Source organism: Staurois parvus, unplaced genomic scaffold (assembly GCF_062004578.1).
Source record: "Staurois parvus isolate SC_StPar_1 unplaced genomic scaffold, SC_StPar_1.0 ptg000432l, whole genome shotgun sequence".
Lineage (NCBI taxonomy): Eukaryota > Metazoa > Chordata > Amphibia > Anura > Ranidae > Staurois > Staurois parvus.
In genome coordinates this window covers 7,260,418-7,286,276 of record NW_028318228.1, presented here as the reverse complement: position 1 = coordinate 7,286,276, position 25,859 = coordinate 7,260,418, and the positions used below count along the sequence as shown (strand labels likewise).

General features: G+C 43.1%; 1 protein-coding gene across 2 annotated transcripts in view; it reads right to left on the bottom strand.

Annotated features, from left to right (window-relative positions):
- AKAP13 (A-kinase anchoring protein 13) overlaps nucleotides 1–25,859 on the bottom strand; it is a 425,147-nt gene that overhangs the window by 46,406 nt on the left and 352,882 nt on the right. For both annotated transcript variants that reach the window (XM_089687654.1, XM_089687655.1), the window contains 4 exons: nucleotides 7,845–7,912; nucleotides 4,501–4,564; nucleotides 3,176–3,314; nucleotides 2,104–2,216 (listed from right to left, as the gene is read on the bottom strand). In XM_089687654.1, coding sequence (XP_089543780.1) covers nucleotides 2,104–2,216; nucleotides 3,176–3,314; nucleotides 4,501–4,564; nucleotides 7,845–7,912 — 384 coding nt within the window. The remainder of the gene's footprint in view (nucleotides 1–2,103; nucleotides 2,217–3,175; nucleotides 3,315–4,500; nucleotides 4,565–7,844; nucleotides 7,913–25,859) is intronic.

Sequence of the window (25,859 nt, the reverse complement as noted above, 5' to 3'; positions counted from 1 at the left end):
CCAAGGAAAGATGGAAAAATCTCCAAAAGGCATCAAATTACAGATTAGACATTCTTTTAATATGTCAACAAAAGTTAGATTTTATTTCCATCATTTACACTTTCAAAATAACAGAAAACAAAAAAATGGCGTCTGCAAAAGTTTGGGCACCCTGCAGAGTTAATATCTTGTACTGCCCCCTTTGGCAAGTATCACAGCTTGTAAACACTTTTTGTAGCCAGCCAAGAGTCTTTCAATTCTTGTTTGAGGTATCTTTGCCCATTCTTCCCTACAAAAGTCTTCCAGTTCTTTGAGATTTCTGGGCTGTCTGTCACGCACTGCTCTTTTAAGGTCTATCCATAGATTTTCAATTATGTTGAGGTCAGGAGATTGTGAAGGCCATGGCAAAACCTTCAGTTTACGCCTCTTGATGTAATCCCCCGTGGCTTTCGAGGTGTGTTTAGGATCATTATCCATTTGTAGAAGCCATCCTCTCTTTAACTTTCACTTTTTCACAGATGGCATCAAGTTACCATCCAAAATTTGCTGAAATTTTATTGAATCCATTTTTCCTTCTACTCGTGAGATGTTCCCTGTGCCACTGACTGCAACACAACCCCAAAGCATGATTGATCCAACCCCATGCTTAACAGTTGGACAGAGGTTCTTTTCATTAAATTCTGTGCCCCTTCTTCTCCAAACGTACCTTTGCTCATTCCGGCCAAAAAGTTCAATTTTAACCTCATCGGTCCACAGAACCTGTTTCCAAAATGCATCAGGCTTGTCTATATGTTCATTTGCAAAGTTCAAACGATGATTTTTGTGGTGAGGACGTAGAAGAGGTTTTCTTCTGATGACTCTTCCACGAACACCATATTTGTACAAGTATCTCTTTATAGTGGAATAGTGTACCACAACTCCAGTGTCTGCCAGATCTTTCTGGAGGGATCGTGCAGTCAAACGTGGGTTTTGAATTGTTTTTCTCACAATCCTGCGAGCTGTTCTGTCTGATATTTTTCTTGGTCTTCCAGATCTTGCTTTAACTTCCACTGTTCCTGATGATTGCCATTTCTTAATTACATTCCAAACAGAGGATATTGACATCTGAAAACGCTTTGCTATCTTCTTATAGCCTTCTCCAGCTTTGTGAGCGTCAACTATTTTCAGTTTCAGTTTTCTAGACAACTGCTTAGAAGAACCCATGGTGCTGATTGTTGGGGCAAGGTCAGATGAGCCTGGGCATTTAAAACCTTTGAGCTTGACATCACCTGGTCTTCCCAGATGATGATTGAGAACAATCCATGACACTGGCAGGTCTCAGCTTTGCAAAGGGGGCAGTGCATGCTATAAATTCTGCAGGGTGCCCAAACTTTTGCAGACGCCATTTTTTTGTTTTCTGTTATTTTGAAAGTGTAAATGATGGAAATAAAATCAAATTTTTGTTGACATATTATAAGAATGTCTAATCTGTAATTTGATGCCTTTTGGAGATTTTTCCATCTTTCCTTGGCTTCTTTATGCACATTAATACAAATTTTTAGCTGGGGTGCCCAAACTTTCGATCCCCACTGTACATGATGCTATATTTATAAATATGAGAATTGTGAATGTTGTGGGTTGGGGGTATGTTTTCAGAAACTAGCACGCAATGTGTTACACTGACATCCCCCATCCTCTGGAACTCCCTACCCCAATCCATCAGACTGTCACCTACCCTCCTCACCTTCAGGCGCACCCTGAAAACCCTCCTCTTCAGGGAAGCCTACCTCGCCCTCACCTAACACCCGACCTCACCTAACAACTAACCTCCTCCACTCCTCCCACCACTCCATCCCCCACAGCCATCTCCTCCTGTGCCACCTTCCCCTCCCTCCTAGATTGTAAGCTTGAAAAAGCAGGGCCCTCGAACCCCTCGTGTAGTGTATTGTTACTGTCTTCTCTCATGTTCTGTCCCCCTTGCTACTGTACAGGGCTGAGCATACCCTTTGGCGCTATATAAATACTGTATAATAATAATAATAATAATGTATTGTAGTATTGTGCCAATGAATGTCCTGTATACGTTTACATTTTTTTCATATACTATGTGTGACAGAAATAGGACATTCTACATGGGGTTCTTACCTTCATCCACAAGAGACTCCATAGATTCGTTGACCCTGCTGATTTTGTGCAAAGAGTCTGTTGACTGTGACAAAACTTTCCAGGTGCCCCAAATATTTTCATCACATCCAACCCTGAATAAAAAGATCCAGAACAAAAATTACTACATGGCTAATGAAACATTATACAAATTTCTTGATACTTAAATGCCATGTGCATATGGTATAAACTGACCGCTGTTTAGCCATTTTAATGCAAACAAAGTCAGAACAAAAGGATAAGGGAAATAGATGATCATCTTAGCAGCAAGGATTTAACACAGCATACATGAATACTACAATAGTGTAGCTAATTATTACAATTTTTACATTGATCCAGCTTGGACCAATGCAACTATGCAAATACCATAACTGGCCAATGCCCCTGGAAATCACTGAAGTAAACACTACTCCAGTGATCCACACTAGCTTCCGGGTTCCATGCTGAGCGTCTGCCCTGCTGAATTGTGAAAACAGGAGGTCAGCTGCTCAGCATGGGTGCCATTCAAAGAATGCCTTGTGTTTTCTGAATAAATGCAAAGTGTTCTCTGGTTGGACGAGGAGGAGAGCGTGACATCACCTCCCTGCCTCTCCATGATCATTCACAGATTTCACTAGTGGTAAGCAATGATGTCAGGAAGTGACATCTTGCTTACTACTATTCATGTGATCAATGATTGGCCAATCAGTGATCACATGATCGGGACCTCACAAACAGAGGTCCCGTACAGCGATCCGTGTTCCAGTGCCAGGGACCGTGCACAGGCTGTAAATGCGGGTGCCGTTTATGAACGGCAACCCGCTCCTGCACTGCTCCCATCTGGCCCATGTACATATACGGCCGGACGGGAGCACTGCAGGAACGGGTTGCTGTTCATAAAGTGGTTAAAGGAGGGTGGTGATTGTTTTCTATATCCACTGTACCTCTCCGAAAACTTCACACATCTCTAGTGTTTTAATTTCTTATAAATGTTTATGTTCCACACAACATTTTTAGTACCCCAAGAGAAATCTAGCTCCACAGCAGCTACAATTGCCTATGCTGATTTACCTACCCTGCAATATTCTGTGTGGAGATACTCTTGGATATAGAGATTGTAGTCTGTGGCCTTCTGTTTGCAAAGCTAAGAGATGAGAAGGTTGTTTCATCTGCTGCAATGACTGCTGAGTGAGGCCTTTCCTTCGGTTGGGAACCTGAAAAAAAATATCCACACCATAACTTAGATTCAGAATACTTTATTAATCCCAAAGGGAGATTATTAAATGAGTTGAACATACACAATGCAGGACAAATACTTACTGTATACGGCTAACAAACACAGAAATGGCTGGTACATTAAAAAAGAATATTTGCAGGGTGTATTTGTTCGCTACAACTACTGTAATTAAATACAGTATTGCCTGTTTGTGTTCACTCCTATATTTTTCCATTCAATCCAGACATTAGAATGACTGGCATCACAGATCTCAAGGAAGAATTTTAAAATAAATAACCTAACAGACTGCTTGTTATAATAAAGTTCTTTGATAGGAATCTAAAGTACTCAATTGAAACAGATAATGCTTTTACATCATGTTTATAGGAGACACAATGTCTCAGTTACATGCAGCTATGAGATTTCTATCACATTCTGAGTTTGGACAAGGGAAGGTCATCAAAAAGTAGAAAAGTTCCCAAGCATCATACATGTAGGGATAGTTAAAATGTATGTGAACTTACAGACTGGGACAAGGTATGGGGAGATCTACTAGCAATAGCATTTTATGAAATGAACAGATTTGGGAAAATTGAGGAAAGTGGTGGTTTCTCTACATTTTCATCTTAATGAGCATGACTGGATGATGACAAAATTAAACAACATGGCGGCTGTTGCCCATCATTCAAACATTTTACATACTCTTATTACTTCCCATTGGGATGAGTTCAGGTGTGTTCAAACCCGCCTGAGCGATCGTGCCGTGAAGCCGACAGCCAATCGTAGGTGGTGAAGGCATTCCTCGCCCTGCAGCTGCACACATGCAAATGACGTGTATCAGTGGGGCTGCAGGGCAGGCAATGTCTCTGCTGGCTATGACTGGCTGTCGGCTTTGACACCCTCTTAGTGGGATAGCTCACAAGGGTTCAGACTTGTGTCCCAACATGCCTGAGCTCATCACTTCTTTCCACAGTAGAAATGTAGCTTTAAAGATCGAATGGGAGAACAAAACGCACAACCTGTCCTGTTAACTAATTCAGTGTTAGAATGCCCTTCATCATCATCTGCTATGTAGCTTCAGAATAATATAGGGACACGCAAATTAGTCTTCTTTATAGGCATACATTTCTAGTTATTGCTCATGTATTCCAAACAACTCAAAACACACAAAAACTCATACTCGCCTTTATTCCTCATGATGACCACAGGTAACGAGGAGGTATCATTGGGTTGCAGAACCTTTTGTTGCTGAAAGACATTTATTATGTATCACTGTTCAGTTGCAAGAATAAAGCGGTTTAATAAAAGTAAAAGGGTACTGCATTATCCACCTTTTAAACAGTAGTATCAACTGCATACAGCTGTTTCACTATCCAACAGTAATTAGCAATGACTACACTTAGGCTTCGTTCACACTAGCTTTGTCAGAGGCGTCAGACAGTGCTGTTCACACTGAAGCGTTAGCGTCGCATCGCGTCACGTCACAGCAAAACTGACTCATGTTGAGTCAGGAGGAGTTTAAGCCTCCCATTCAAGCCCAAGGTGCCGCTCCTCAAGCGCCTGGCAGGCGTTTGCGACACAGTTGCGAATATCATTTAACTTCATTATAGGCGGTTATGGTGCGGTTTTAACGCTTGGCAAACGCCTATCAACCGCCTCAAAATAGGGCATTTGGGGAGTGTTAAAAATGCTTCCCAAATGCCTGTCATAAGCTATAGGGACATTTGGCAAGAGTTAGAAATAAAGTCAAATGTGAACGAGCCCTTTGGCGAATAGATGAAATTTAACCTATTGCCTGTATACAAGGATCATCATTATCTTTCCAGTTTGCCTAGAACAGTAGCTGGCAAGTAATCCGGATGCCAAAACAGCTTCAGTTAAGTTATATTATTTATTTATTACAGGCATTTATATAGCACCGTTAATTTATGCAGAGCTTTACATATATATTGTACAATCACATTAGTCCCTCAAGCAGTTCTAAGGTCCCTAAGGGCTCGCTTACACTTGCTTCAAAATGTGGCATTGGACATGCTTTTTTAAAGCACTCTATGCCCAAGTAACGGTCACTAAATAAAATGGTAAGTTTACAGTCCTGTTTACACGCTGCATTTGCTTTGTTTCAAAAATTATACCCCACGTCTTTATTGGTGATTCAAATGTCTCCTAGAAGTCTATTACAAAGCTCACAGCACCTGCAGCTTTAGAGAGGATTTTATTCAGAGGTAGCTTTACTTTGTTTTGGAGGTATTGCAGGTATGAGATATCCCAGGATGAACTGTGAAAGCAGCAAGCCAACTGGAAAAATGTTATCAGCAGTCACTTCCGGTTCATGTGTATATATTCTGGAAGTGTCTGTTGCAGACATCACATCTGGTGAGCAGCAGGAAGGTGAGCAGGATCCAGACTCGAGTGGAGCAACCAGCATGCGGCACACACGGTATGCAACATGGGAACACTACAGCAAAAGGTGAGAACAGACTGGAGAGAGAGGACTGAGCGGCAGAAAATCAGCGAAGCAGGGGGTACTATTGTGTGGTGCATCAGCAGAGCTAGGGGTACTACTAAGTAGGGGATAAACAAAGCTAGGGGTACTACTTAGTGGGGGATCTGCAGAGCGAGGGTACCAATGAGCTGGGGATCTGCAGAGCGAGGGTACCAATGAGCTGGGGATCTGCAGAGCGAGGGTACCAATGAGCTGGGGATCTGCAGAGCGAGGGTACCAATGAGCTGGGGATCTGCAGAGCGAGGGTACCAATGAGCTGGGGATCTGCAGAGCGAGGGTACCAATGAGCTGGGGATCTGCAGAGCGAGGGTACCAATGAGCTGGGGATCTGCAGAGCGAGGGTACCAATGAGCTGGGGATCTGCAGAGCGAGGGTACCAATGAGCTGGGGATCTGCAGAGCGAGGGTACCAATGAGCTGGGGATCTGCAGAGCGAGGGTACCAATGAGCTGGGGATCTGCAGAGCGAGGGTACCAATGAGCTGGGGATCTGTTCAGCAGGGTTTCGAATGAGCTGGAGATCTGCTGAGCAGGGTTTCAAAAGAGCAGGGGTTCGAATGAGCTGGGGATCTGCTGAGCTGGGGATCTGCTGAGAGGGGGTACTACTAAGCTATGTTGAAGCGGTAGGAACTTTAATGTGCGTTAAAGCCAAGCAAGTGTAAATGACCCTGACACACACTCATACATACACATACTAGGGCAAATTTAGACAAGAGCCAATTAAATAAACAGAATGTCTTTAGAATGTGGAAGGAAACTAGAGTTATCACAGGAAACCACAAAGGCACAGGGAGAACCTTCAGACTCTATGCAGGTAGTGCCGTGGTTGGGATTTGAGTCAACAGCCCTAGTGCTGCTAGATGGTAGTGTTAACCACTAAGCCCACATATTCTGTATCATATGAATTGCACGGGGATAAGCAGATTTAGCTGATTGTTTCCCCAACAGTATTGGAAGCAGCAATGTAGTCTTTATATAGTCTGGAGAAGGCTTTTGGAGACAGTAACACAACAGGTGAGTACAGGAGGTACAGGGGTGTGACGGATAACACCTGTCTGAATACATATGTATACATTGCCACAGGGCTATAGGATTCTCACAGCCCAGACACTACATCACTGAATGCTTCTCCTTTGTATATTCTTTTGTGATGGTGAAGGTTAGTTCACAGAGATGTTTCTTTAAAGTGTCATAAAATACAGTACTCTGGTGCTATATTGAAATATATATACAAGTTCAAATATGCTTAATTCCTGCAAATCCATTTTAAAATATATTAAAAGCCAAAACCTTTTTTGTAGTTTGGATAGACATGTTAAAACCTGTCATGTTTGCATTCCAGCATACCAGGTTTCAGTTGAAAACTCTACTGGGGTTCCATACCAGACCAACGAATCTTTTGGGGGCACATTGGTCCCCCTTGTCAAAGTGACATACAGAACAAGAGATATGTTGTATATTAGTCATTCTGTAGGTCCCCTTGATTAAGGGGATTCCTGTGCCCCTCAAATGTTACGCTGGTCTCATATGGAACTCCAGTAATGTCTTTAACTGAAATCTGGTGTGTGGTCTTGTTTTTACATCAGATCATGCATGGTGTCACCATTTGCCAAACACCCCACAACAGATTGGTTGCAGATTGCTTCAACTAACACTGGCCCATAGAATATGCAAAAAAATTTCAAATTGTTAATTTTTTTGCATCATTAGTGTGAAAAAATTGATGGCACAATCACATGAGCTAGTTTTGTTTCAGATTTCAATTTGTCTATGGCCTGCCTTAGGTTCGTATTGCTCTGTGTTGCAGCAGGGTAAGTTCATACTATTTGTCCTTGTGAATGGTGTCTCCTGGTCAAAGAACAATAGAAATCCCAATTATTTCACTGTTGTCACCAGAACTGGAGGTGAGGTGAAATTTTCCAATGGGGACATCTGTTCCAGTGACAGCATCAGCCAAATGAATGTTGGATTTTACAAAAAGATTAATTAAATGAAAAGTGGCGCATGAAAACTAGGACACTTACTTTCATTTTGACTTTTGCACAGGGAGTGAAGCTTTCCCTGCAGCCTTTATGTACAACGGAGTTACAATCTGAAAGAAAACATAATGAATAGGTTATATAGGCACAAAGTCTCATATAATAGGATTTTGTACATGCTTTGTATATATTTGTTTTTTTAAACGTCACAAAGTTCTGGAGAATTCTTATTTTGTTTAGCTTCGTGTTCTATGCTGGTCTGTTCACCTGGTTGGTCATTCCAACTGTATGCCTTGGATTTAAAACAACGGCTAAACAAGTGCCACCATCATAACCTCAGAAATGTCTGACCGCTGGCTTTGGTTGCATAATCTGATCCAAGAACTCTTTCACAAAAAGGTCATCTTTCCTGTCTTCCCATGAGTTATTGGAATATGCCGCTAATTCCTATTACATGATGACCAACATGGCAAACTCAGTGCAAGTCATAATATCGCACCATCCTTTTTCCAAAATGGCCACCAAATCTCATAACTAAAGATATCTTTTTGTTGTACACTACTATGGAAAGTGCCACTAAACGTCATTACTAAAATAAGCATTAAAGCGTTCGTAAAGGAAATTTTTTTTAAATGACATAATAATCATGTTATACTTAACAATGGTATTGCACAGAGCAGCCCTGAACCTGCTCTTCTTGGGTCACCCGCTGGAACACTTGGTACCTCCTCTTCTCAGTGTGTCACGACAGGAAGCTGCTGTGGCACACCTGCGAGTTCGATCCCAAGCTGGGTTGTGTGCTTCTATTGACACACAGCACTCAGTCCTGTCCCGCTCCCTTCTAACTGGATTTGACTGACAGCAGCAAGAGCCAATGGCTCCTGCTGCTGCCTCTGTGAGCAGAGAGAGAGGAGAGCTGCTGCAAACGGGCACAGTGCTGGATTGAGATAGGACTCAGGCAAGTATAAAGAGAGATAAGGGGGAAATACAAAACAATGGGACATTTTTTTACCTTAACACAGGGAAAGCTTTAAGGTAGAAATTTCAAGGCTTTAGAGCCATTTCAACAGTTCCAAATGTAGCAAACGTGGAATAGATGGATTTAGTTCAGTTCAACCTACATACATTTATTTACGAGGGGAAAATGTACAGATCCACAAAGAGCTTTTAAGAGGAGCTTACAGAACCTCCTATGATGATGTCATGTTCCACATTATCAAAGGAAGGAAAAGTTTGTATGAAGCAATTCTCATGTATGACAGTCATTAGAAGGAAATGGCTAAGAAAACATATAGTATTTGTTTTTCGATGCGTCTCCTAGCCACCAGCATCATGTAATGTTACATAAATCATCATCACAAAATACTTCTGCAAGCTAAAACAAAAATGTGGCATTAAACCTGGATGTTTGCATTCAAACCACCTTGAAAAAGTCACACAGGCAGGTGGCATCCAAAAAGGTGAACATACACTGCTGGTGCAAGGTGAGGATCCCTCTCTCCAGGTCTAACTAGTATAGACAATGGCAATTACTGAAAAAAGCCTCTCTGGTGCGATAACACTTTATTGAAGGAACATCCTGCAGATAATATATACTTCATGTGCATTTCTGCTTAATTGGGACTAAAGCTGACCACAGATGGATCTTTTGTATTTTTTGATCAGCCAGCAGAAAAAAAAGCACACAGATTCCCTGATTCACACATTCGAGGTACAGTGGATATAAAAAGTCTACACACCCCTGTTAAAATGTCAGGTTTCTGTGATATAGAAAAATGAGACAAAGATAAATCATTAGAGAACTTTTTCCACCTTTAGTGTGACCTATAAACTGTACAACTAAATTCAAAAACAAACATAAAAAACTAAAATAATGCGGTTGCATAAGTGTGCACACCCTCTTATAGCTGGGGATGTAGCCGTGTTCAAATTTAAGCAATCACATTCAAAATCATGTTAAATAGGAGTCAGTACACACCGGTCATCATTTAACCAGCTGCCGACCGCAGATAGCCAAATGACGGCTACACTGCGGCTGGCCAGTTCTGGGAGGGCATCATATGACGTCCTCCCAGAACGCAGTCTCCTGCGTGCCCCCTGGGGCGCGCACCCGGCGATCTCCATGATAGCTGTGTCCTACGGAAAGAAAGCTCTATTTGTGAGAAAAAAAAGATAAAAATTTAATATGGGTACAATGTTGCATGACCACGCAATTGTCAAAGTGCGACAGCGCTGAAAGCTGAAAATTGGCCTGGTAAGGAAGGGGGTATAAGTGCCCGGTAAGCAAGTGGTTAAAGTGCCTCTGATTAACCTCAAAGTTCAGCTGTTCTAGTAGGTCTTTGCTGACATTTTCTTAGTTGCATCCTGCAGCAAAAGCCATGGTCCGCAGAGAGCTTTCAAAGCATCAGAGAGCTCTCATTGTTAAAAGTTATCAGTTAAGGGAAGGGTATAAAAGAATTTCCAAGGCTTTAGATATACCATGGAACACAGTGAAGAAAGTCATCAGCAAGTGGAGAAAATATGGCACAACAGAGCATTACCAAGAACCGGACGTCCCTCCAAAATTGATGAAAAGACAAGAAGAAAACTAGTCTGGGAGGCTGCCAAGAGGCCTACAGCAACATTAAAGGAGCTGCAGGAATATCTGGCAAGTACTCGCTGTCTGGTACATGTGACAACAATCTCCCGTATTCTTCATATGTCTGGGCTATGGGGTAGAGTGGCAAGATGGAAGCCTTTTCTTACGAAGAAAACCATCCAAGCCTGGCTAAATTTTGCAAAAAACACATCTGAAGTCTGCCAAAAGCGTGTGGGAAAATGTGTTATGGTCTGATGAAACCAAGGTTGAACTTTTGGCCATAATTCCAAAAGATATGTTTGGCGCAAAAACAACACTGCACATCGCCAAAAGAACACCATACCCACCGTGAAGCACGGTGGTGGCATCTGTTTTCCTTCAGCTGGAACTGGGGCCTTAGTCAAAGTAGAGGGAATGATGAACAATTCCAAATACCGGTCAATATTGGCACAAAACCTTCAGGCTTCTGCTAGCTTCCCTCTAGCAGAAGCTTTTGTATTAAGATGGCAGGGAAACCTCCTGCTCTGAAAATACAAAAGCTCTGTGGGAGGGATTTTCCTATCAATACAGTGATCAAACAAAAAAATCCAACAAGCTGGTTGTAGTGAAGTTGCTCGATGAATTGACTTCAGTACAAGCAGCCTGCCCATAGATGAATCGAAATTCGTCCGGACCCTGCTCTACAAAAGGAGACTAAGGAGAGCAAATGTTAAGAAGCAAAATCACAAAGCAAGGACAGGCTACACGAGGAGGGCACCACTTCAAACACAGTAAGTGTGGAGGACAGTAGCACCACAGGCTTTTTACATGGGAGGGTTTAATAAGGCTTTACAAAGATTGACCTTTGGAACTTGTCCTGCTCTGATGCACAAGCAGTCTTGGCAAATTTAATTGTCCTGATATGTTCATATTCGTATTTGTTATTACAGAACGTGGAATGGCTGCTTATGCCCAAGGTGGTGTGTACAGCATATTATTGTCAGGTACTACATATTAAACCAAAGCACACTAATGAATACAGGGTTGTGTGGAGGAAGAGCAAAAAGAAAGAAAACATTTCAATCCCAAGATAAGAATGAACGTTGCACAATGCGGGCTGTGATCTGTAGCTACATTCTATGTAGTGTTGGCAGCAGGGGCGGACTGACAATTCATGGGGCCCCCGGGCAATAGGGGATCATGGGGCCCCTGTGTCCGTGCCCACACTCAAAAAAAGCCTATAAAAAGGTACCAGGGGCATTTCATGGGGCCCCCTACTGACCCCGGGCCCTCGGGCAGTGCCCGAGTGCTCGAATGGTCAGTCCGTCCCTGGTTGGCAGCTTTACCTATCCGACAGTTAAATATGTTTTGCTTGCCAGATTGCATAGATAATACAAACTTTAACTTGATAACATTGGTACAGTCAAGAGTTTTCATTGCTTAGACACATGGAATTGACCTGTATGCAGAAACAGATCCTATAGAACTCTATGCAATACTTCTGCCGTACAAATTAATAAAATTATTTTTTTTGTTTACAAACGATTACAACTGAAGTGTACATTTCAAAATGGCACAATCATGTAAAGTAAAGAAAAATAAAAGAGAAGAGAAGAGGAGAGAAAAGAGTTTAAAGTACATGAGCGATGTAAATAGAGAGGTAGGCAGAGTAATACACCTACCAACAGAGTAAATCAATCTATCCGAACATGGGTGTTCCTTAGTCATATAGTAAATGTCTAGGAGTTCTCCAAATTTCCCATTTTCTATTAAATAAGTGCATCTTGTCCAGTAAAGTATAATGAATTCTTTCCATGAGCATCACAGCATCAACTCTATGCAGAACAGAGGCCAATGGTACCATAGGAGATTTCCAGTGTAGAGCGATAGCCCATAGGGTGGATATACAAATGATATGGATAAGCCTCATAACCTCAGTCTGAACCCCCGAGATACGAGCTCCCAATAGGCAGGACTGCATAGTCAGATGCACTGGGGCACCCGCTATTTCTAGAAGAAGCCATGGATATAAGGCGGCCTCGCAGGACCGCCTTATGGGCTACCCACAAGATGGCCGGGGAGATATCGGGAGTTGTGTTTGACTGAAAATATTCTTGAATAGAAGTAACTACTTCTTGGCAAGAGTTAGTATCCGTAAGCATAGAGTCGTTGAGTCGCCAAGAGTAGGGGGTAGGTGCTAAACCTATTAAAGTGATGGATAGCACGATAATATTATGATCTGACCAGGGCTTAAATGAATGCAGGCTTTCCTAGAGTTAGCTAGCAGAATGGGGGAACAATAGATATAACCTAGTCTAGCATAAGAGTCATGAGGGTGCGAGTAAAATGAATAATCTCTAGCTCCTACATTATGTGCCCTCCAGGAGTCAACCAGTTGAAGTGTATCTAATTTTTTGGTACGGGATTTTGGGAAGGCCTGGGAGGATGGTGAGGACGAGCTTCTGTCTAAAAGGGGGTTAGCTACCAAATTAAAATTACCTCCCACCAATAAATGAGGGGATAGAAACCTATCAAGGTTTTCGAAAAAACAGGAATAGAAGGATGCTTGCGCAGAATTTGGTGCATAAACATTAGCGACCCGAGAGGGTGCCTTTAATAATGATAAATCTGCTCTCAGGGTCGCGATAAACATGTTGAATATCAAAGGGAAATGAGTTGTGTATAAAAATAGCCACACCTCTACTTTTAGTAGAGTGTAAAGTGTAGAACCCCTGTTTGTAAGATCTATGAAAATATGTCGGGTGTTTAGCAGCTCCAAAATGAGTTTCTGGTAGTAAAATAATTTTTGTCCCTAGGCGTTTGTATTGAAGGAAGGCAGTCTTACGCTTATTTGGTAAGTTGAAACCCTGGACATTATGTGAGATACGCTGGATTACCATGGCAAACAAGAATCATATGTATCAGCATTATGGTATTCATCTGAAAGGTATCCCTTATAGTTTGTCTAAATAGTGGAACATTCAGATCCACATCAGAGAAGGCAAAATCTGCCAGTATCAATTTATGGAGCATCCAAGTCCCAATATGGCGGCCGGGACGTCCACAAATTGGTGTATAAACAACAACATGTACCAAAATTGTCAGAAATAGAAACAAAGCAATAGAATTGGAGCTTTAAGAACCTCTACAACTAAAGGAATCGCTATAAACCATGGATCAGATAGGCTATCTGCCTTTCCTGAAAAGACAGAAAAATTAAACATCAAAGTTCCAATTGGGCCCAAACTCTGCCGCCGTGAAACACGGGGAACGGAGCTGCCAACCCACAACTGGGTGGTGACATCTCCGGCCATGCTAGGCGGCAGGGTGTGGTCACGTGTCCAAGAGTCCTAAAACATTAGCGTACAGGGTAGTAAAGTAAAGGTCTGAAGGCCTTTGCTGAACTTTTGCACGACCAGATAGATGAGAGGAAATCAAATATAATAAACGTATGAGTATGAAGAGATCTCAGCATTGTCCAAAAACCCATCCAAAGGGTGTATGACATACAAATAAGCAGAATCCTTTCATCCTTGTTCTTGCCTGACTCTCCTCCTTTCCCTTCATGGAGATGGAGTATGCCAAATGGAAGATACCCGAAGAGTGGAAGGTGGACTTTGAGGTGACGGGGCGTCCGCCAGGCCTAATTTAGCCAGGATTTCTCGGCCTTCATGAAGAGATGTAGCTATATATGTGCTACCATTGTGTGGGACTATCAGCTTAAAGGGGAAGCCCCATTTGTAGCGGATACAAACTGAAAAAAGGGTGGATGTGATTTCCTTCATTTTTCTGCATTTCTCCAATGTAGCCGGAGAGACATCCGGAAATATTTGCAAAGTTGAACCTTCAAAAGTGATCGTTGAAGTATTGCGAGCAGCCCTGAGTATATCTTCTTTGGTCAGAAAATCTTTCATACATTGTACAATGTAGCGAGGCGGTTTATCATTAGGAGGTTTTGGGCGCAGAGCTCTATGGATGCGATCACAAACAAAGAACCCAGTATCACGATCCGGGAGGAGGGACCTAAATAACTTGGTTGTGGCCTGTGAAAGGTCAGTCAGTGTCTCTGGGACTCCCCGAACTCGTAGATTATGCCTGTGGTTGTGATTGTCCAGATTCTCAACCTGCGCCTGCAACTGCGTAAAGGCCGTCTGCAAGTGATCGTGATCTCTGGACAGCTCGCCATAAGCTAAGCTGAGCTCGTCATTTTTTGTTTCTAAACAGTCAGTTCTGGAGCCCAACGCAGCTATTTCCTGAGAGAGGACGTTTGCGCTCTGTGGAGTTCTGATTAGAATTTAGCGACTAACTTGGTGTACATAGATTCCAGGCAAGATTCTAAATCCCCCTTAGTAAGATGCTGTGCGTACTCACTGTCCTGAGCTGAAGGATGAGCTGCGGTATCCTGTGTGAAACCGGAAGGAGATGCTCATTCTGTGGTATCTTGAGACATGCTGCAAATCTTGTGCGTTTTCATTAAATATGTCGTAAGGGATTTTTGAGCATTACCCCTACTTTTCTTTTTGGTGGACAGCATGCAGGAAGTCTCCTGGGGGTGATCAATTGAATTTCGTATAACCAAGGATAGTAATGACCCCAGGGGACCTAGAACGCCCGATACCGGTGCAAGGATATAGTTACATAGATGCAATCAGGCGTCTAAGCACAATTTCTATATTGTAAAAATGAGATTCAACATATGGGATTGATAAGTGGATATCAGCTGTGGTGGTTATATGCAATAGAGGCCAGAAAACCGGATGCTGGCCCAACCACTGTAATAGGGCCAGCTAAGGCACAGGGGACTGCCTGGTACAGGATCTCCAGGGCTCTAGAACCCAGAGCTGGTCAGATGGGATGTAGTGAGCCCAGATACCTGACTCCCAGGAAATTGCAGGCCACCGCAAGCCTCCAGGCCCAATAGGGGCTGTGTTTATGATAATATAGGCCTCAGACACTTGTCACAGTCCCTGGAGCACTGATAGGGGACCTGATGGGTGCTTGCTGCATTCCCCCCTGCTAGTTGTACTCACAATTGGGCCGGATGGTGTCCAGAACGGGGGCCTGGCTATGTTGTGACAGGCTGCGGTAGGCCTTAACAGACCGGATATGCCAGCTGCTGCGGAGACGGGCCAAACTCGATCCACTCCCCTCTTCCAGGTGCGGGGAGCGTTGGAAAGGCCTCCGGTGCCCACTAGAGTCTCCCCACTGTCCGGATGGCAGCGGATTATGTGTATAGGATAGATCGCGGTAGCCCGCACCAGGTCGGGTGTGTCTGCCGCCACAGAGAGGAGCCAAAGTCGCTCCGCTCCCAACCTCTAGGTGAGGGCAGGGTCGGGGAGACCTCCGGTGCCCACCGATGTCTTGCTGCTGCCCGGATGGCAGCGGATTCAGTTGTAAGGCGCCGGAGCTAGTAATTATGCAGCCGCTCCAGTCGCCATCTTGGACACGCCCCCCCAAATTAATAGAATTAAATAATAAACCTCTTCACTACATTGTGCAGAAATGTAATGGCATACAGACCAAACCAAAATATATGTAACCTTAATGGTTACAGTTGAAAAAATTTATATTAATATAAACACAAACAAGTATGTTAACATATAAACAAACTTAATGTGCAAACTAAAGTAATAAAGTGCAGAATAAACATCAGTGACGTACAAAGAAAATGCAGGGCAGTGCCCAGCCCCTGATGAGGTCATGTAAGATGAAACACTTAGGATGGAGATAGGACACACGCTAACACACCAGCAGCGGCCACTTTGGATGCTAGCAATCCAGAGCTATTTTTAATGTATACCACTATTAAGGTTACATATCTTCTGGGTTAGTCTATATGACCATACATTTATATATAATGCAGTGAAAGAAATGCATTAATAAATGTTATTAATTTGTAGTACTGTACTTTATGCTTTCATAAAGTTGGACCTTTCTTGCAGGAAGAAATAGTCTACATGCAGACATTGAGAGGTCCCTAGAATATCATGCTTTTAATGACTGGCTGAGATTCCCTTTAAGCTGTCACTAGCAAATGTGTCGTGATTACATATGTCAATATTACATGACAAGAGCACACTCCTTACAATAAGTAAACCATATATGTTGGCTGTTGTAATGGAAGTAACCTCGGACTGTTCAAATAAGCTTTGGCAATAAAACCTGGAAGCCGATTGGTTTCTATGCACAAGTGAGCCTGATTTTGCACTCTCCAGCTTTAGCAAATAAACCTCAAAATTTCACCACCATACTGTTGGCAATGAGAAAAGTAAATATCCGAGAGATATTGCCACCATTTGGGACATCAAAAGAACTGCTTCATCAAGGCAAGAAGTGAAAAGAAGACACTTTCTGCCTTGATGAACAGATCATCTGTTGATGACCAGCAGATAGCTCAGTGATGCATCAGACATCATCATGCGTCTAAAGTGACTATTAGCTGGTTAATTACATAGATTTCCCTCAGGCCTTTGTATGATGTATAAACACAAGTCATGTCAGCCTGTGAAGGATACACTTTTGTATTTTTAAGGCAACACCCAGCACTTCAGTTACTCAATGTACAGTAGAAGCAGATCACGCGGTAATTAGACTAGCACGGAATGTGTCTGGAAGTACCATAAGGGCTAAAGGCACCCGACAGTGAAGGCAACCGTGCTGCTTACAGAAACAAACCATCTATTTAGTTTTGTTCCAATAGACTCCTTTTTTATTTTCTGGAAATGTTGCTGTGGGATATCTTCACTGACAAATGCCCCCGGTGTCTGGTTTAGTGTAAAGTTAGCCAAACACTGAGTGAATTTTGTCCAGTTCCTGATGACCTGGCTGAAATGAGCTCCATAGGTAGCCCTGATGGTAATCCACTGCTTGACATCCCTTGATTGAAAAATCAAAAGAAACTGGTGAAAAATTGCCAGCCGAACAGCATCTTTATCCAGTCACTGTTCAGGTACCCATGGCTATACAATAGTTGTGGGAGATTCATCCATTGGCACTCTGTAGCATGGACCTTAGTTCCCAAGGTTCTGTTGTTCCAAGGAGCAATGACCTAATACAACAGCTTGGAACAGAGAATGAGCAATATCACATATAACAGGTAGGGCAAGACCTCATTATGGACAAAGCCTTAAGCCCTGTACACATAATCAGAAAATTGTGCATAAAATGCAGCCTTCGAAGCAATCGCACAATAATCTGATTGTCCGTACACAGGTTTCGTCTGAAATTATTCGAAGGGAATATATACACCTAAATTATACAAGCACAAAAAATGTTCTTGTACGATACCAGATCATATGATTCATTTAATCAGTACAGTTTTTGTCCAAAAATACAATATAATACATTGCATCATTCAAATTTTTATTCTATCGTACAAGAATGTTTGTAACCTAAGTCGATAGGAGACTAGCATGCAAAACCCCCCCCCCCCAAAAAAAAACGGATGATTATTCATCTGATATTCTCATTTTGTGTGTGTACGGGGGCCTTAAAGTCCAACTCTGGGAATTAAAAATGATACCTTAGTCTAGGTTCACACTTGAGCGGGTGGTTGCAGGTATTGCAATTGTACCCACACCTACAAACAAATCGTGCTGCTTTGTAGAGACACATGTAGCTGACATTCATTCTTAATGGAACCCTCCATGCATCTCAACTCACAGCGTATTTGCGGGTGCGGAAACTGCGAGGAAATCGCTTGGTGCAAAATCACCACGCGACTTTCTTGTGCCTGTATTTTGAAAAAGGTGCAAGCACCTTTATATTGTGGGAAACACATACACAGCATTCAAATGAATGGGCTGCCGTGCCCATGCAATCGTGGGTTGCAAACCCGCACAGATGCGAAACTAGGCTTACAGTGCACTGCAAGGGTTAATAGCACATTTTGTTTAGGAAAGAGTAGAAACACTTTAACTTACCTGATCCTCTGCTCCCCAGCAGATGGTACTACCCCACAATCCAGCGGTGATCTGTTCCTTGGTGTCATCAGGACCAAAGCAGAGTCCATATGTCTACATTGGATGTGTTGATGACAGGATCCTAGACCACTGGAGCATGGAGGATAAAAAGCTGAAGGGGCCAATCTAGCTGTGGGGAGGAGCGGAGGATCATTTCGAGGGATTCGTTTTTAGTTGCCTAGAGTTGGGCTTTAACAGCTAGGGTCCACATATAGGGCCAGTATGGAGAACAGCATTAAAGAGCAAAATTCCAGCAATAAAGGGTTAAGCGAAGCATCCATTGCATACACCTCTCTTGCGCAAAACAGTTTAGCAAACCTTTTTTAAAGGCTTGCGTGCCTTTAAGCACTTTCAGGTTTACATCAGGGTATTGTAAGAAAAGGACAGGGCAATGTTGCAATGCAGGTCTTCTATCTGAACTGTTTTCTTCGCAACCGTCCTCCTCAAATTCTGACTCATCATATACATTGTGTACACAAACCAGAAATTACAGAATTTCCAGCTATGATTCGATAGTAATTAATTCTAAACAGCCTGAAATCAACCCAATTGTAAAGTTCTTACAAGTATTTCTAGTCATCAGCAATCTACCGACCTGTAGGATTACACTTTGCTAGAACTAATGCAAGCCAATGCATCACAATCTCATTTTCATTCTCCTAAATTGCCTTTTTAGGTGTCTAAGCTGCAGGAAAAGTATAGTGGAATGGTATGCATTTTCCTGCGCTAGGCATATTTTTACTTATGTAAATGGGTCCCTTTAAGTTCCAGGGATGACTAGCCAACAATGCAAGCCTGAGGTTAAGGTAAAAAAAAAAAAAAAAAAAAAAAAGAGGGGGGGTGGAGGACCTTGCTGACAAGAGTCACCCGAAGATGACAAGCATATGATAAGAAATTAACCATTCATAAAATTATGCCAAGACTAACAAAGGTCTAAAATACCAACAAATATTTAGTGTAGCGGGAGAACATATTCTGCTGTGGGATGCAGCACGTCGAAGCTAAAAATGTCTATTGCTGCTCTTTTGCACAACTACCCTGTAGGCCAAATGGATGCCCCACGCCTTTAAAGAAGAATTCCAGGTATGGATGTTTTATACATAGTTACATTGGTCCAGCTTGCACCAATGTATCTATGCATATTTCATACCCAGCCAATTCCTCGAGAGGCTGGAAACACTGTATTAGACACCACTACTCCAATGATCTGGGTCCCGTGCTGAGTGGCTGGCCTTTTGCATTCTGAACACAGGAGGCTAGCAGCTCAGCATGGGCACCAAGGCAAAGCCTTCTCCGACTGGATGAGGTGGAGCAGAGAAGTCATGCAACTCCACCTTGTCCAAAGTATAAAATATTCATACTTGGAATTCCTTTTTAAAGTGTATTTAAACTCTTAATAAAATGTCACTTATCTGTTCCCCTTTCGTCTGGTAAATAAACAGTTGAAACTGTTTTATTAAATCTTCAATAAGTGTAAAAAAAAAATAGCTATGCATCCAACCAGAAATCTTACAAGCTGATAACATCCTGCACTCTTTACTTCTGGACTGTTATCAGTTAGCATTGTTTCCCGTCTCTGTGGACTACAAAACACCTGTCCCTGATATGGAAAAAGAGATGGAGGTATCCTGTAGCCCTAACACCATGTTATGTAAAACGAACACCATCCCGGTCCTAGGTTGACAAAGCTTCTCAGTACAGATTCATCCAAGGATAGTAAGTGTATTAACAGCAGGATTACCAGAATAAAATAAAGGAAAAAAGTGTGAAAAAATACTAAATGCAGCCACCACATCTAATCTAAAGGCTGGTAGGCTGCAATATTATACAGTTTTGGTCTTGGGTTAATATACACTTTACAGGATAAGTTCACCTTTGGGAACAAGTAACATGTTACCACTGCTGCAGCCTCTCCCTGATCCGCCGCCTCTCCCTGATCCGCCGCCTCTCCCTGATCCGCCGCCTCTCCCTGATCCGCCGCCTCTCCCTGATCCGCCGCCTCTCCCTGATCCGCCGCCTCTCCCTGATCCGCCGCCTCTCCCTGATCCGCCGCCTCTCCCTGGTCCGCCGCCTCTCCCTGACCCAGCCGCCTCTCCCTGACCCAGCCGCCTCTCCCTGACCCAGCCGCCTCTCCCTGACCCAGCCGCCTCTCCCTGACCCAGCCGCCTCTCCCTGACCCAGCCGCCTCTCCCTGACCCAGCCGCCTCTCCCTGACCCAGCCGCCTCTCCCTGACCCAGCCGCCTCTCCCTGACCCAGCCGCCTCTCCCTGACCCAGCCGCCTCTCCCTGACCCAGCCGCCTCTCCCTGACCCAGCCGCCTCTCCCTGATCCAGCCGCCTCTCCCTGATCCAACCGCCTCTCCCTGATCCAGCCGCCTCTCCCTGATCCCGCCGCCTCTCGTGACAGCGAGCTGGGAATTTTCTCCCAGAACTCACTATCACAATTTAAGAAAAAAAAAATGCTCGGCGCGCCCAGCTACGTTATTTATTCACAGAGTTTTGTGAATGGGAAAACTACTATCAAACACTGGAGGGACAGTCTGCACTCTGGAAACCTCAAATGGCAGCATCCTTTATTTAAATGACATGAAACAGCTGTAAAACAGCTAACGCGTTTCGGCTGTCAAGCCTTAGTCATGGCCTTAGCGGCTGTCGGCTTGTAGTTTTCAATGAACTACCATGGCGCTGGTGAGCGCTCTAGGTAGTTCATTGATGGTTCCTTTCATTGTGTAATCAGCTGCCCATACAAGATACGAGCAGGCAGCTTACACTGAAAGTCTGCAGGAAGTCTTGCATTGCAGCTGCAATCTGCTAATTGCAGGTGCAATGGTTTACAGGCTCCTAATAAAAAAATAAATAAATGAACATTCTTTTCCCTGTAAAAAGATGTGCATTTATTTTTTTTTTGGTTATTTTTTTTAAAGGTGAACTAATCCTTTAAAGTGTTACTAAACCCACAACAGTAAAATCAGTCTGTATATGCAGTAAAGCATGCTTGTTATACTCACTGTGGAAACTAAGGGGTTAATCCTCTGCATTACATAAAAAAGGCTGTTTGATCCCACTCTTCCTCCAGAGTCTCCAATCCATCTGATAGTACTGAGCCCTAGGAGGCACTCTGCACATGCTCAGTTTGGTATGTATTATTATAAAGTTTGTGATCAGCAAAGGGCCAATCAGCGCTGTCCAGACAGAGGGTCAGGGGTCATGCAGTAGGAGGAGAATGAAAACGTCTCCTAAAAGATTAACCAGTGCTCGGCCAGATACTGATAGAAGTCACAAGACAGTTATATACAGCTGATGAGAAAAGATATTTAGCAGTTTATATTTACTAAAATAATTGAATTTTCATGTTGTGTGTACTGTGGGAGACCAGATATAGTGAATGTAGGGTCTTGTGGAGACCAGATATAGTGAATGTAGGGTCTGGGGAGAGCGGATATAGTGAATGCAGGGTCCGGGGAGACCAGATATAGTGAGTGCAGGGTCTTGTGGAGACCAGATATAGTGAATGCAGGGTCTTGGGGAGACCAGATATAGTGAATGCAGGGTCCGGGGAGAGCAGATATAGTGAATGCAGGGTCCGGGGAGAGCAGATATAGTGAATGCAGGGTCCGGGGAGAGCAGATATAGTGAATGCAGGGTCTTGTGGAGACCAGATATAGTGAATGCAGGGTCTTGGGGAGACCAGATATAGTGAATGCAGGGTCCGGGGAGACCAGATATAGTGAATGCAGGGTCCGGGGAGACCAGATATAGTGAATGCAGGGTCCGGGGAGAGCGGATTTGGTCCGGGGAGAGCGGATTTAGTCCGGGGTTTAGTAACACTTAAAAGGGAAGTATGGCTTTGTGTTCTTTTCCCCAATTATAGTTACCTAAGTGAATGCAGCATCGGTCTGATGCTTCATCTGTCCCCCACCAATTCTAAGTGTGAGAACTCATTGATCATATGATTGTCGATCGCAGAGTTCTCATGGCCGCTCTGAGCAGAGGGAGGGACTGTCAGTCACCGTTGTCTGCTCAGCGCCCCCAGGGCTCACTGGAGCACTTGGGCTGGGGAGGGAGCGGCTGGGTCACGCTCTCAGCGCTTCGCTGAGAGCCTGAGCCAGGTACCGCTCCAGACTCTGGGGATCTTTCCCCAGCTTGGACCGGCTGAGTGACATCAACCAACAGTGGACTTCAGCCCACTGTCGGCTGAAAACGGGTCACAGGACTGCAGAACAAACTGCACTCCTGTGATCCACAGGAGAAGTACAGCCAAAAAAAACTTTGATTTTACTTCTCCTTTAAAGCATTTTAGCATCACATCTGATTTTATTCCCAAGTTGAAAGCGAAGTAATACATTTGCAAAAATGAGATACCAGTTCTTCCTACCTTTCAATTCAGCCATTCCTTTACTGGAAGTTGTTGCTTTGGAGTCTCCCGTATACACTGATTTTTTTTTCTCAGTTAACACAAACTTTTATCCTGAGAAAAATGCCTTTGGTGCTATGTCATCCCATACGGAAACGCCTTTCACGTTCCACTGATAAGGAAAAACTTCCTCTTTCAAACAAAGCTCTTCTTCAGCACTGTACACATAACACCTGCTGGTTAAGTATTATTACCCATGTGTCTTCCATTGCTAGTGTAGAGCCACGTATCCACAATGAGAATATTGGATGAATGATCGTCTGTTCTTCTTTCATGCTAGTCTCACATCGAAAGTGAAGTTACTAAAGTTACGAAAATTCTTGTACGACAGAATACTCCATTTTGCTTCAGGTGATTAGTGCATTTGCAACAGAAACAATTGAGTACTGACCTGACACTTTTTTTATTTGCACTAACACAGAATAAAAATTCATAAGTGATGTAATGTATTTGTATTTTCGGACGAAAACTGCACTGGTTAAATGAAAATCAGATGATCTTGTATCGTATGAGAAAACATTTCGTACTTGTCCCTTAGATCAGTTTTGGATGAAAGCTGCGTACGAACAATCAGATCATTGTATGATCGCTTTGAAAGCGGAATTTTACGTAAGATTTTCTGATCTTGTGTACTAGGTTTAAGTGTGGTTGTGTGCAATCATCAACTTTCGAGAAACACAGCAAAAGCTGGTCTAAGTTCAGGTTGTAATTATTCAACTATATGCAGACAAATCAAACACTCTAAAGAAAAAAGTACGCTCTAAATAGAGTACAATGTTACTTCAGCAGATTATAGGAATATTTTGGCACTTACGTGTTGTGTAGACGTGAAAAATCTGCATTGGTAATCGAGTTCACTGCCACCACTGGAGCCAAGTGCAGGATATCAGGTGTTACTTAGACTTTCCTAGACCTTCCACTTCCAACTGGGAGTACCATGTGTACACACTTCCCGAATAGCTCAGGAAGGAGGAGCACTCGCTTAAATGATATGTATACACAGAATGGAATGCAGATGATTCCACAGAAAGCAACACAGGGATTTCCTAGCTCCACACTTCAGAACATCGTCATCAATGTCAACTGGAGGGACGTTCTACATCGTGTCCAGAATTAGTAACCAATTTTGCAATGAACTCTGACTAATGAATAGTACAATAAACAATTTCTGAGGTAGGATGCCGATCTCACACAAAACAAGATGTCCTGATCATCCTTTCCTGAGAATAAGTATCGCTAGGTTCTTAAAAGAGAAGTATAGCCATAGCTTTTTTTGCCCGCACTTCTCTTGTGGGCCACAGGAATGCATTTACTTTTGCCCTTGTGACCCACTATCAGCGGACATGGCAGAACTGCTCCAGGCTTTGAAAGGATTCCAACAATATTGACAGGATCCACCCAGCGGCTTTAATGACAGCTGGCTCCGCCTCTCAGAACATGGCTGTAAGCTGGAGCCGGCTGCACCCGCAACCTCCTAGAGCTCTAGTGATTGATGAAGGAGCAGGACAGAGTGGTGACTTAAGCCTTGTACACACGCTGAGAATATCGCATGATCGTCCGTTTTTTTTGGGGGGGTTTTTTGCATGTTAGTCTCAATATCGATAATGAAGAGGTTACTAAAGTTACGAATATTCTTGCAGGACAAAATAAAAATTTGGAACTGATGTAATGTGTTTGTATTGTATTTTCAGATGAAAACTGTACTGATTAAATGAAAATCAAACGATCTGGTATCGAAAAAAAAAAAAAAAGAACATTTTGTGCTTGTCCCTTCGGATAATTTCCCACAACCTGCCTTGATTGGCTCTCGAAAGCTGTGTACTGACAATCAGATTATTGTACAATTGATTCAAAAGCAGTATTTTTCGTATGATTGTCTGTTTGTGTGTACTAGGCTCAACAGTCACTGCTCTACACTACTACTCAGTGGCCATGTGATCTCTCAGTTCTCGGGCTTAGAGTCAACATTGGACAGCTGCACTCAGACCAATGCTGCAGCATGGAGGGTAGATGCATTCCTTTTTTTTTTTTTTTTTAAACAAACCAATACGTCTTTAAAAAGCAACACTGAGATATAAAGTACCTAAACCTAACAATAAAATGTAATATATTGCAGCTTACCAAATTAAATATGTGGTGGCTGCATTCATTTTCTTTTTTAGACTGGGGCAGCACAGTGGCTAAATGGTTAGCACTTCCGCCTGGCAGTACTAGGGTCGTTGGTTCGAATCCCAACCACGGCACCACCTGCCACACTCCAAAGACATGCTGGTAGGTTAATTGGATCCGGTCTAAATTGGCCCTAGTATGTGTATGTATGAATGTAATACTTTATTTTAAGCTGTTGATCCTGCCAGTAACACCCTCCCTTTGTTTATTAGGACTACAGAACACCTTATTCTCTTCATCTCACCATAAGATAAGGGAAGACGTTGTTGTGTAGCTCGCAGTAGAGAGCTGGGCAGGGCTGCAGTGCACACTACAGCACTAGACTTCTGGCAGAATCAATTGGTATTTTTTGGCACTTAAATAACTAAAAACACTTTCAACAGTATATTTAAAGTGTATCTCCAGTCAATTTCTCAGGCGGCTCCACTCCCCCCCAGCACCACAATATTGGTACCTGCACAGGTGTGCCAATGGCTCTGCCTTCAAGTCCTGGCAGAGCCGTTCAGCACATCTGTGCGCAGGTAGGTGATTTCTAACACAGGGTTTAGAAAGACCTGACTTGGTTGTTTAAAGGGATATCATCACCAAAACAAGAAAAGATGCATAATCTCGAACTGTAGATAGTGTTGTAGCTGCATATAAGTGACGGCTCATTAGTCCTTCAATATCATTGCCAGAGCGCCACGTTCAGAGTCTTGGACTAAATCGAGGATCACTATTCAGGTACAGTGACTGACTGGCTGAACAACAACAGCTCCATTCACACTTGTGTGACATCAAAAGCACTATTTTCAGTGCGACTTTGATCCAACTTTACACTCTCTGCCACTAAGTCACATCAAAGTAGTGCAGGAACCTTTTCAAAGTCACTGTAGATTGCATAGACTTGAGAGTGCCATTGAAAACAATGGGCTGCAACTTGTTATGTAACTTTATGTGTCCAAAGTTGTATGACAAGTG